The 14044-nt window shown below is 37.5% G+C and overlaps 1 protein-coding gene across 1 annotated transcript; it reads left to right on the top strand.

Annotated features, from left to right (window-relative positions):
* Nucleotides 1-11092: 11092 nt before the first annotated feature.
* Nucleotides 11093-11547, top strand: LOC123607640 (60S ribosomal protein L30-like). Its single transcript, XM_045497089.1, has one exon. It carries the CDS (start codon nucleotides 11155-11157, stop codon nucleotides 11500-11502), a length of 348 nt encoding a protein of 115 aa, XP_045353045.1. The 5' UTR covers nucleotides 11093-11154; the 3' UTR covers nucleotides 11503-11547.
* The last annotated feature ends 2497 nt before the right edge of the window (nucleotides 11548-14044 follow it).

Here is a 14044-nt window from a genome sequence, read left to right as displayed (position 1 = left end):
TTTGCCAGTGTTGATGACAAATCTAAATCCCAAGTGGAGATGGCTGTAGGCAATTTTAGACAAGAGTCTGGAAGGATGCCGGGATGTGCAGCAAATACCCTAACCTATCACCATTAACAGTTGGTTTATAGAAGTCTTTTTGTTGTGAGTCATTCTCCTTTTTAGTGACCTTTGGATTCCTATGTATTCAGATTATAGCACACACTTGCTTCTGGCATTTATTTTACTTTTGTGAATACAATTTCTCACTTTAAATAAAAAAAATGTTTCCTTTTAATGCATCTGGCTTCTTTATAGTTGACTAAGAGGAAGGATAAGCTGATCGTGCCAGTACACTATTCACAATCCCTTTGACATTTATTTTTTTTTCTGTTTAAAGTCAATGATTTAGCATTCTAGCACCTTAATCTGAAGTATATTTTAGTACGCACTAGTCATTTTCTCAGCCATGGTCAGTCCCCGGCCTTTACAATACCAAGTCTTCAAAGAAAGGACTAGATAATAGCAAACACTAATAATAGCAAGTCTTCGAAGAAAGGGCTAGTTAATCGCAATGCCTTAAAGAAAAAAAAAATAGCAAAAGGCATTCTTTACTCAGATCAGAGCTTGCTAAACCTTTCAAGGAAGTGTGAATACAGACAGACTGAAGCACAGTCAGAAAGAACCAGCTTCCAATGAAACATTTCTTGAACATCTCTTGTAACAGAAATTCAAGTTTATTTGACGTGCTATTTCACAAGAATGCTTTTATTTATTGAGTGCATGGTATGTGCCAGATGCTGTGTAAGTGCCTCACACGTTTCTCCCCATCTAATTGTCTTAATCCAGCAAGCTGAGGCTCCAAGAGGTTGAATTAACAGACACCTCTAAACGACAGAGTCAGGATCTGAACCCAGCCCACTGGATGGTCTATGCTCTTAAACATGACCCTTCAGAATCGTTTGCCAAGTTTAATCCACAGTTTTCCATACTCTTTCCATACCTCATTTTTAGAAGTTTGCCTAAATACTCTGCCCCATCCAGAGGAATCTCGAATAGTTGATCCAGTGTGGTCCCAAAGAATAAATATGTTTTGCAAAGAATCTGGAAGATTCTCATGCTGAGGGTTAAGGGTTCACTTTAAGAAACCATATGCCTGTTTTTTCTTCCATTTATTTCTTTATCAACTCAGCTCCCTATGTTGACTTTTTCCTTGTGAAGAAAATATGAAGCTGCTACATCCTGAGACAAGTCCTACTTGACCCAGGAGGTGGCTGAAGTAGTAAGAAAGGAAGAGAATGATTGACAATGAGGCACAGCACCACATGTCCTCCTTGTTCCTCTGGCAAGACCAAGCGGATGATGGTAAATTTACTTTAAAACGTTGCCTGTCTTGGCATGCACAGATGCGTTCTGCTCACCATCAGGTTTGTTGAACAAAAAAGGCGTTTACTCTCTGTGTTGGAAAGGTAGTACTGGAGGTTAGAGGAGAGCAGGGAAAGAGAAGATACGTGATGTACTGCACTAAATGAATTTTTCTCCAATTTTTTTTTTTTTTTTTTTTTGCTAAGTAGTACTCATACATTTTTTAAGAATGGATTTAAAAGGTATCTTTGTTTTTGGATATATGTGTAGGGATTTGGCATCAAAATTGACCCTAAAAGACTGCCTAGTTTGCATGTTTTAATGAGACCTTTTTTATTTCTAAGTTTCTTTATTTGAGACAGAGAAGAAAGTGCACGTGAACAGGGAGAGAGGCAGAAAAAGAAGAGAGAGAATCCCATGCAGGCTCCTTGCTGTCAATGCAGAGGCGGCCGACAGGTGGCTCAATCCCATGGCCCCGGTATCATGACCTGAGCCAAAATCAAGAGTCATATAGATACTCAACCCACTACTGAGCCACTGAGACACCTCTTAACCAAACACTTTTAACCATAATATACTTAGGTTAAAACGAGTTTCCTTTGAGTAGACATGTTGGCAGTCAGCCAGGAATTTATGCATATTTTGGCAGTGTTTAAGCTGTCAAAAAAAAAAAAAAAAAGCCCCTATTCGGGAAATTTAAAAATATCTTCATAAGTTTAAAACCTCTAAGTGTGTTGACCACTAAGCTGGAACAGCTTTTGTAGAAATACGTGCCTCTGAGAGCTGAGAATTGGAATCAAGTGGTTATAATGAAATTTACTTTAAAAGTTTCTCACCAGCGACATTTATAGAATATTTAGATTGTGAAGAGTGCCAGGAAGGAAGTCTAATGTATGTATTAGGATGACCAACCAAAAAGGGTTGCCAGATTTCATGTTTGCTTCTGTGTCTTCCTGAGTGAATGAAAGGGATTATGGGAATTTGGGTCCATATGGTGGAAGGTTGCTCTGGGGACAATTGTTCCCCAGGCTGTAGAAAAGTATTTAGATTGAGATATTGAGGCTTGAGGTCCCAAGCATGAAGAACCCCTGGCTCATCTGCTTGCTCTTGTACTAACAGTGCCTTCTGTATAAGAATGCGAAGCCACAGGACGTGGGTACAAAATAGTGTAAAACATCATCTGCCCCAGAGTTATGGACTGCTCTTCTGCAGTGACACAGGGTGCCATCAAAAAGCAAATGTGGAGTTTAGTAAGACAAGTTCTCTAGGGGTGAAGTTTCAGTAGATCATTTGGGAATGGGAGACATGGGGCATGTCTAGTAGGGAAAATGGGTTTCTTAATTTATCAAGTAATAACAGCACATTTATAGTTCAACTAGAGTAAAACCTTGGTTTCTGAGCATAATTTGTTTCAGAATATTGCTTGTAATCCAAAGTACTTGTATATCAAATCAAATTTCCCCTTAAGAAATAATGACAATTCAGACGATTTGTTCCACAACCCCAAAATATTCATATAAAAATGATTACAATAGTGGAATATAATACAAAACAATAAAGAAAATACAAAATATAAAGAAAAATAAACAAATTCACTTGCACTTACCTTTGAGATCCTTTTTGGCTGGTGTGAGGGAGATGAGAAAGAGGAGGGTTATTGTGTAGGATGATTTTCACTGTCACAAATGAAATCACTGCTATCTGTTGGCCCAATGGAATCTTTTTCTGCATGGGGGCCATTGTATACACTCACACAGGAGTTGACTACAGTACAGTATTAATAAACTCTTGTTATATACTGTATTTAATGTGACTGCGAATAAGGCAGCAGGAGAAAGGGTCTATATCTGCAGGCAGCCTGACCTAGAATGAAGCAAAGCATTCCTAAGCTTACGCTTATATGGAAAAGGACTGTCCATAGGTGCTTTGAAGTGACAAAACAATATACTAGGTGCCAGTTGTGGGCACCTTGCAATTTATGAAAAATCACTGATTTTTGACAAACACCGCAGCTTGAGACCAAGCATTCAAGCATAGGAAACAATCACCCACCACCCACCTCGAGAGAAGAACCACTGGCTTAGTTCTGATCACGTGACATTCAGCGTCATGTACTACTCATATTTCAAGACATCGCTCGTTTATCAAGTTAAAATTTATTAGAAATGTTTGCTTGTCTCATGGAACACTCGCAGAACAAGTTACTCGCAATCTAAGGTTTTACTGTATATGGAAGAGTTCATAGACTTTGCAGTTGTAGCCCTAGAAAGCTGGCTATGAAGATGTCAGTAGACAAATAAAAGTCTGGTTCTCAGTGGAGTAGCTTGTTAATCCTGCGCTGGAATACAATAGAAGTGATACTATTCAAAAGATTACCTATAAGACATCTCTGGAGCCACACACTTTGGTCCAACACTGGCTGTATCCTTGATGGATGTTTCACATTCAAGTTATTTAACATCTCTGTGCCCCAATTTTCTGATCTGTAAAATAGGAAAAATAAAATTATTTGCTTCATAGGGTTTTTACAAGATTACATGAGTTACTGGATGAAAGAGTTTTGAATAATTCCTAATACTTAGAAAAATGTCATTCTTGCCATGTACTGTGTATTTATAGTACTAGTACATGTACTAGTTTATTATCATTTTGATTATGAGTGTGCCTTTAGGACATGCCTATTACCATATTCGGAAAGATTAGTTGATTATATAGGTTAATAAGCTCTTGAGTAAAGTTGCCAGATTTAGCAAATAAGATTGCACAATATACAATTAAATTTTAATTTCAGATTTTTTTTTTAGTATGAGTACATCCTCAGTATTTATGAATACTTATACAATATTCTAACAGCTTTTTAATCCTTTTGTAACTACTGATTTTATTCTCCTATAGTTGCAATCAAGGTCTCAAGATTGAGTCATGGTGTGGTCAGCTGTACCTGCAAGTCCTAGAGTAAGGTAGAAGGTTATCTCCAAAATGAGGTCAAAAAGAAACAAGCACAGACCCTTACTGCAACTACTAATAACAGAAGGCATCTTTCCTCTGGTGGCTGAAAACTGTTAAAATATAACCCAGCAGCCTCTATGTAAGAAAGGATAAACAAAACAATAGAGAAGACAGCCGAGCAAAGAGAGGAGAAAGATGAGATTATCACAAATGCTCTCAGTCCCTGGAGTTAGCTGACCAGATTTGATATACCACTGGCCTTTTCATTTATAGGAACCATTACATTTTCCATTTAGCTGATATCAATTTGTATTAGATTCCTCACACTTATAGCTGAAAATCTTCTAGCTAATAAAACAAGTAAAGGTCATCTACAAGGCCAGATGGGAACAAGAGAACAGTCCAAACCAGGGGTTTGAGGATCTTACAATTAGTCTTAATACGCATCCTACCACATTATTAGTATTCAATAAATAATGGTCATTGTTAATAGCATATTTATTACTTAGTGTCTAAAGAGTGAAAGGTAACTAATTTAAGATGTGACATTGAGTTGCACATATACAGATTTTCTGTAAACGGGCATTTAAACCAACTTGTGTCATTCTCGTTCTTCCTATAGTCAACACGCTTTTATTTTCCCAAAGAATCTTCATAAATATTCTACAATAGCACAGCGCCGTTAGAAACGTTTTGACAAGATGAATTAGACAAGTGGAGATTTTGGTTCCCTAGAAATACACATACTTGAAAGAATAAATGGATAAAAATTGCTGGGGCAACTTATGTTTGTGTTTTGTCAAATTTTCCATGTTTGCAAAATTGTTAAAGGCATCAGATGACCCAGAATGCAGATTCCCCCCCACCCACCCGTTGCTTGCTTGATGCCACGAGATTATTAGAATATGGTTGTAGCTCCATTCTGTAATCCTCTCTTAGACCTAATTTCTTTTAATAATGCAAAAATATGTTTTTGGCGGTTGCTATCATTTTGGTCAAAATCACAATGGCAAGGACCTTTTACAGTAAGAAAATAACAGATCTTCGTGATTTATATATTAATTTCTGCAATTCTGAAGCCAGATGAACATAGATCTGAATGTCAACTTTGCTACTTAATGTTTGAATGACCTTAGTCATTTCCTCTTGCTACAACTCAGTTTTCTTCTCTGAAAACTGGACCTCGTAACAGCACCGGCCTCATACGGTTGTTGCAAAAATTAAATAAAGTAACATGTATAGTGTACTCACAACAGTTTGTGGCACATGGGAAGCAGTATGTGAAACATTAGCTATTATTATTATGACTATTGACCATTCGTCCTAACCTGCATCCTCTCAAGGAGTTAGCACATTCTATTATTTATTAATATGCCTTACTGCCATAACTGGGAAACTCATGTTCACAGGAGTCAAGGAAGCAGCCAAGAACACACAGCAAGAGTGGCAAATATGTGTCTCAGCCTCAGGTATAAATGGCGTGAAGAAACACGAAATGTCTTTTGTGGAGATGCCAATTATTATTTTTTGGCATTCTCAGAATCCACGGGCAACATTTCCAAGAATTGATAAGATATGAAATGGTTGGTTTTATTTTTATTTATTTTCTAAAAGTTTATTTTGAGAGAGAGAGCGAGCGAGACAGACAGACAGGCAGAGAGGGGAGAGACAGAATCTCCATCAGGCTCCCTGCTATCAGTGCAGAGCCTGACGTGGGGCTTGAATTCATGAACCGTGAGGCCATGATCTGATCCAAGCAAGAATTGAAAGCTTAACCAACTGAGCCACCCAGGTGCCCTGTGAAGTTCTTGGTTTTAAACTCAGGAAATCTATCTGCACACATCATTTTTCTTTCATTCAATGTATAATTAATCAAACCAGTTGTTTTTAATAATGGACCATTTCTTGGTGCTTGCGTGTTAGGGAGGTTTTCTAAGGAAAAAAAAATATTTAATCTTGAATTTTAAGATGTGAGCTATTTTTGCTATTTCTACTTTTTACTTTTTGATTTCTTTTCGGTTTTTATTTTGTGTTGCTGGTTTTGCATTACAGTTTTATCTTGTACTACTAATAACTCACACTGACCTAGATAAAAGTTTTCTCTGTAGGTAGGCAGACTGTCAGTAATTAGAGACCTGACTGTATTAAGAGCTACTTATATCAAAATATGATTCACGGTGCTTTTCAGATAAGGATTTCTCTTTGGTCTCTGGCGAGGTAGCAAATACCACATAATCTCAAAACTTCAACAGTTTATATATGGAATTTGCAAGCATGCGGATATGGCAAGCACAAATTTGATGCCTATGTTTAGACTCCTTACGACCAGGTTGCAGACTGTAAGGCAGCATTTATGCAGTAGAAGGTGAAAATACAACACAATGACAATGCGCAAAGAAAACTGCAGAAGTGATTTTTACCCTAATGTTTTTTGATCAGTAAGGAAAACAAGTATCTTTGGCATTATGAAACAAACTCTAATTAAAAAGAGCGATGTTAATGTACCTCATCTGATTATTTTCTATAATACCAGGGATCGATAATGTACCAAGTATGTGCCATTGAAAGCATAAACTGCATCAAAAGTCATCCATGCTCATGTAAGAAAGCAGTCCGGTTTTGGGGCGCCTGGGTGGCTTGTCGGTTAAGCGTCCGACTTCAGCTCAGGTCATGATCTCACAGTCTGTGGGTTCGAGCCCCACATCGGGCTCTGTGCTGACAGCTCAGAGCCTGGAGCCTGCTTCTGATTCTGTGTCTCCCTCTCTCTCTGGCCCTCCCCTGCCCATGTTCTGTCTCTCTCCGTCGCAAAAATAAATAAAAACATTAAAAAAAAAATTAAAAAAAAAAAAAAAGAAAGCAGTCCAGTTTTGGTGAAGAGACTGTCTTTTTTCCATCGAATACTCTTTACTGCTTTGTGAAAGATGATTTGGCCACACGTTTGTGGGTCCACTTCCGGGTTCTCTATTCTGTTCTATTGAACTATGTGTATGTTTTTGTGCCAGGGCTATACTGACTGTATGGATGATTACAGCTTTGCAACACAGTTTCAAGTCTGAAATGGTGATGCCTCCAGCTTTGGTTTTCTTTTTCAACACTACTTTGGCTATTCACGGTCTTTTCTGGTTCCATCCAAATTTGAGGGTTGTTTGTTCTAGATTTGTGAAGAATGCTGGTGTTATTTTGATTGGGATTGCATTTAATATGTAGCAGAGACATTTTAAGAATACTTGTTTTTCTGATCCATGAGCATGGAATGTTTCTCCATTTCTTTGTGTCTTCTATTTCTTTCCTAAGTTTTCCGTAGTTTTCAGCATACAGATCTTTTACCTCGTTAGATAGGCTTATTCCTCGGTATCTTAAGGTTTTTGGTACATTTGTAAGTGGCAATGATTCCTTGATTTCTCTTTCTGCTCCTTCATTATTGGGATATACAAATGCAAGTCATTTCTTTTGCATTTTATGCCCTGTGACTTCGCTGAATTCATGCATCAATTCTAGCAGTTTTTTCATGGAGTCTTTTGGGTTTTCCACATACAGTATCATGACATCTGTAAGAATGAAAGTTTGACTTCTTCTTTGCCGATCTGGATGCCTTTTATTTCATTTTGTCGTTTGATTGATGAGGCTAGGGCTACAAATACTATACTGAACAACAGTGGTGAGAGTGGACATCCCTGTCATGTTCCTGACCTTAGGGGGAAAGCTCTCAGTTTTTCCCCAGTGAGGATGATACTAGCTGTGGGCCTTTTCTATATGACTTTTATGATGTTGAAGTATTTTCCTTCTCTCCCTACTTTCTTGAGGGTTTTTATCAGGAAAAGATGCTGTATTTTGTCAAATGCTTTTTCTGCATCTATTGACAGGATCATACGGTTCCTATCCTTTCTTCTATTAATGTGGTGTATCACACTAACTGATTTGTGAATATTAAACCAACCCTGCAGCCCAGGAACAAATCCTATTTGACCATGATGAATAATTCTTTCAAAGTACTGTTGAATTTGATTTACTAACATCTTAGTGAGAATTTTTACACCCAAGTGCATCAGAGATATCGTCCTATAATTCTCCTTTTTAGTGAGGTCTTCACCTGGTTTGGGAATTAAGGTAATGCTGGCTTCACAGAAAGAGTTTGTAAGGTTTCCATCCATTTCTATTTTTTGGAATGGTTTGAGAAGAATGGGTATTAACTCTTCTTTAAATTCCCCTTGGAGGCCATCTGGCCCAGGACTCTTGTTTGTTGGAAGATTTTTGATTACCGATTCAATTTCTTTGCTCGTTACGGGCCTATTCAAATTTTCTGTTTCTTCTTGTTTCATTTTTGGTAGTATGTATGTATTCTAGGGATTTCTCTGTTTCTTCCAGGTTGCCCCATTTGTTGGCATATCATTTCTCATAGTATTCTCTTCTAGTTGTTTTGTATTTCTCTGGTGTTAATTGTGATCTCTCCTCTTTCATTCATGATTTTATGTTTTTGGGTCCTTTCTCTTTTCTTTTTGTTAAGTCTGGCTAGGGGTTGATCCATTTTGTTTATTCTTTCAAAACACCAGCTTTTAGTTTCAATGATTTGTTCGGCTGTGTTTTTGTTTCTATATAATTTATTTCTGCTCTGATCATTATTATTTCCCTACTTCTACTGGGTTTGGGCTTTATTTTCTGCTCCTTTTCTAGCTCTTTTAGGTATACAGTTAGGTTATATATTTAGGACCTTTCTTACTTCTTGAGACAGGCCTGAATTGCAATGTACTTTGCTCTTAGGACCACCTTTGCTGCATCCCAAAGGGTTTGGACTGACATGTTTTCATTTTCACTTGCTTCCATGTATGTTTTAAATTTGGACTTTAATTTCCTGTGAACCCATCTATTCTTTAGTAGGATGCTCTTTAACCTCCATGTATTTCAGGGCTTTCCAAATTTTTTCTTACAGTTTATTTCAAATTTCATAGCATGATCTGAAAATATGCATGGTATGATCTTGATCTTTTTGTACCTGTTGAAGGCTAATTTGTGACACAGTATGTGAGTTATTCTGGAGAAAATTCCATGTGTATTTAAGAAAAATGTGTATTCTGCTGCTTTAGGATGAAATGTTCTGAATCTTTCTCCTAAGTCCATGTGATCCAGTGTGTCATTCAAAGCTAGTGTTTTCTTTTTGATTTTGTGCTTAGAGGATCTGTCCATTGTTGTAAGTGCAGTATGAATGTCTCTTAGTACTATGGTATTATGATTAATGAGTGTAATAACGTTTCTTATTAATTAATTTATATATTTGAATGCTGTCAAGTTGGGGGCATAAATGTTTATAGTTAGATCTTCTTGATGGATAGACCCTTAACTATGATATAAAGCCCTTCTTCATCTCTTGTTACAGTCTTTGCTTTAAAATCTAGTTTGTCTGCTGTCTCTCTCTCTCTCTCAAAAAGAAATAAAAAAAAAAAGGCTGCCTGGGTGGCTGAGTCTGTTGAGCATCGACTGTGGCTCAGGTAATGATCTCATGGTTCATAAGTTCAAGCCCCATGTTGGGCTCTGTGCTGGCACCGTAGATCCTGGAGCCTGCTTCAGATTCTGTGTCTCCTCCTCTCTCTGACCTTCTCGTACTCGTGTTCTGTCTCTCTCTCAAAAATAAACATCCAAAAAATCTAGTTTGTGTAATATAAGTATGGCTACTCTTTCTTTTGTCCTCCATTATCATGACAGACAGTTCTCTGTCCCCTCACTTTCAATGTGCAGTCGTCTTTAGACCTGAAATGAGACTCCTGTAGGCAGCTTATAGATGGGTCTTTTTAAAAATCTATTCTGCTACCTCATGTCTTTTGACTGGAGCATTTAGTCCATTTACATTCAGAGTGATTATTGAAAGATATGAATTTAGTGCCATTGTGTTACCTTAGAGATAATGTTTCTGGTGACGTTCTCTGGTGCATGCATCTGGGATTCAAAACTCAATGTCTTAAAGGACCCAGCAATGTGTGGATCTGCTCCCCTGCTTCAGAGTCAAGTCCCTCCATCCTGGTAATGAAAGACTTTTGGCTGGCACCTGCATGGACTTTTGTCCTTGGGGGCACAACACACCCCCTTTGAAAAGTATTCTGGGAAGGGGACTGTTCTCTCTCAGTGCCCCCTCAGAGATGTCTACACCACATTATACACTCTGGGACCAGCTCCCTCCTCTCCAGGAGTGTGTGACACAGCTCCGCTCCAGAAAAAGTCACACACATCCAAAACTTCAGAGTTTGAGCTCCAAAGGCCTTTGCAAAAAGGAACTGAGACATTCAGTACTTCTTGCTCCCCAGTCCATGGCCCCGAGAGGTTTTCTTCTTGGGCTAACTCAATGCCACACTATCAACACCTCTCCCTTCTGTCTTGCCATGAAAGGGTTGCCTCCTCTCTGTAACACCACTGTTTTTCTCTCCCCCAAGTCACATCCACACACCTTGCACTTGCCAAGGTGTCTCCCTCCAACAGTGCAGATCCTTCTGCCCGTCTTCAGACCGATTTCCTGGATGCTCCAAGTAATCTGACCTCAATACAAATGATGGATGAGGAAAGCCCAGTGTCCCCCTACTTCTCCACCATCTTAATTCCTCTCCTGTAATAGTTTTTTAAAATACATTTTAGATATTAGCCCCTTAGTATATCTATGGTTTGCACATATATTTTCCCTTTTGGTGGGTTGTCTTTTCACTTTACCGATGTTTTCTTTTGCTGTGCAGAAGCTTTGTAACTTGATGTAGCTCCACTTGCTTATTGCAATTTCGTCGCTTGTGTTTTTGGTGTCATATTTAAAAAATCATTACCCTCTCTCCCGGCCATTTTGGCGGTTGCTTCTGGTTGGGTGCGCCCCGCACCTAAGGCAGGAAGATGGTGGCCGCAAAGAAGACGAAGAAGTCGCTGGAGTCCATCAACTCTAGGCTCCAACTCGTTATGAAAAGTGGGAAGTACGTGTTGGGGTACAGGCAGACTCTGAAAATGATCAGACATGGCAAAGTGAAACTGGTCATCCTCGCCAACAACTGCCCAGCCTTGAGGAAATCTGAAATAGAATACTATGCCATGTTGGCCAAAACTGGTGTCCATCACTACAGCGGCAATAATATTGAATTGGGCACAGCGTGTGGGAAATACTACAGAGTGTGCACACTGGCTATTATTGATCCAGGTGATTCTGATATCATTCGAAGCATGCCAGAACAGACTGGTGAAAAGTAAATCACGTAAAATTTTTCGTTAATAAAATTGGCTAGAGCTTGTTTTTAAAAAAAATAATAAAAATTAAAAAAAAATAAAAAATCATTACCAAGAACCATGTAAAGGAGCTTATGTCTATGTTTTCCTTTAGGAATTTTGTATTTTCAGGTCTTACATTTAAGTGTTTAGTCCATGTCAATTTTTGTGAGTAGTGTAAAATATGGGTCCAGTCTCATTATTTAACATGTGATTATTCAATTTTCCAGTACCAGGATTAGAGGCCTTGTCTCCACTCAATATTCTTGGTTCCCCTGTCAAATATGCTTGGGTTTATTTATGGGCTTTTGATAACGTCCCATTGATCTATTTGTCTGTTTTCAGGTCAGTGCCATACTGTTTTTGATGACAATAGCTTTGTAGGGTAGCTCGAAATCAGGAAGTGTGATTCCTACCACTTCGTACTTCTTTTTCAGAATTTCTTTGGCTATTAGGAGTCTTCTGTGGTTCCATATAAATTTTAGGAATGTTTCTTCTACTTGAGTAAAAATGTCATTTATCCTCATAGGGTTTGTATTGAATCTATAGGGGCTTTTGGGAGTGTTGACATTTTAACACTAATTCTGATTTATGAATATGGGCTAACTTTCCATTTATTTGTGTCTTCTTCAATTTTTTAAAAATATCTTTGTCTTGTAGTTTTCTGAGGAGAGATCTTTTGTGTCCTTAATTAAATTTACTCCTAAGTACGTTATCACTTTTGATGCTATTGTAAATGGGATTAATTTTTTATTTTTGAGAAAATCCACTTTTAGTGTACAGAAAACCTAAAGATTTTTTTGTGTTAATTTTGCATACTGAAACTACATTTATTGACTAAGTCTAATGGACTTTTGGTTGAATTTTTAGAGTTTTCTGTATACAAAATCATGATGTGCAAACAGACAATTGTACTTCTTTCTTTCCACTTCTAATACCTTTTATTTCTTTTCCTCACCTGATTGTTCTAGCTAGGACTTCCCATAGTATATTAAATATTAGTTCTGAGAGTGGGCACCCTTGTTTTATTCCATATTATAGAAATTTTATCCAGCACTCATGCGCTCAAAACACGACTACTTTGTTCCACAAAATATGGATTCTTGATACTGTACTTAGCCTATATATATACACCTTATGTGGGGAAACAATTTTTTCAACAAGTTTTAAAACTTATTAAGTATTAAGATCAAGCTTTAACTCTTTATTACTATAATACAATGTCCTAGACAATGTTGAGTACAATAAACTCTTAATAAAGATTTATTATCTCTCTTGACTGGCAGTATTAATTTTCCCTTTCTTCTTTTTTTTTGAGGGTTAGCAAGAGATAGCATGAGAGTGGTGAAGAGGGGCAGAGGGAGAAAGAGAATCTTTCTGCATGAGAGACTCAATGCAGCACTCGATCCCACAATTCTGGGATCACGACCTTACCAGAAACCAAGAGTTGGGCACTTAACTGACTGAACTACCGAGGCGCCCCTCCCTTTATTATTAAATGAAACAAAGACAATCAAAATTTTGTCAGGTGCAACACATATTAAGTTTTCTCTTTAAATATAATTGATTCTTAGGAACGTGTAAATTTCTTATTTATCTTTACATTTGTAGGATGGGGACCAGTGCCTACCATCTACTAGGAACACAGTAACTTATTTCTGAGTAAGTAAAATAGTCAAAGTCGTGTTACTCTTAATCTCAGATACACATTTATAGTCAGCAGGATTCAGTTGTGAATAGAAACATACGAGTGCTTTTTCTGAGACAGGACCTTGATTATATCCGTTGTAACTTCTTTATCTCCTTATACAATAATTTGTGATTTCCACTAACCATTTGCCAACCAGATCATTTGGTCTCTGCCATATCCATCAGTCCATAATGAGAGTGATGTGTTAGTATCATTTTCACTTCTAATGACAGGGCAAAGTAGTTTCCTTTTCCTTCTTAAACAAATCCTTGGTTTTCATAATCTTTACCTTTGATCATCACTGTCTTTGCCAGGAGCTATTTGATTTTAATACTCAATTTTTAATAAAAGTGCCAATTGGGAGACTCTTAATTTTCTTTTGAGCTAAAAATCAGTTGCAATTTTAATTTACTTTCTTTTCCTTTAGGCAAAAAAAAAAAAAAAAAAAAAAGGCTTTCAAAGACACTGCATTTTACAAACACTGCATATGGAAAAGTTAAGTCATAGAGAAAGAGAACATTTTTATTGTGGTGGTGATTTTCCTTTCAGAATTCTAAGAAAATGGAGGTCTGGGCTATAGTTCTATTCAGTGACATGTAAAGTAAGGTATTTTTATTGTTGTTGTTAAAAAAGGATCAATGGCAAGATGTCACTTTTGACGGTCTTGATTTGGTCTTTGACTGGGCTGAGCATATGATTTCGTGGCCATTAGGTAGCCCCCAAGGTGCTCTTTCTTTACATTGGCGGACGTTGTTTCCTTTGACACAAGGTTTCAGTATGTCATGCATAAGTCATTTGCCCTGGAAATCCACGTTATTCCTGCATAATGGTATTACA

The sequence above is a fragment of the Leopardus geoffroyi genome, chromosome A2 (genome assembly GCF_018350155.1).
Source record: "Leopardus geoffroyi isolate Oge1 chromosome A2, O.geoffroyi_Oge1_pat1.0, whole genome shotgun sequence".
NCBI classification, from domain to species: Eukaryota; Metazoa; Chordata; class Mammalia; order Carnivora; family Felidae; genus Leopardus; species Leopardus geoffroyi.
Note: the sequence above shows the minus strand (reverse complement) of the source record. Positions and strands in the feature narration are given on the sequence as shown.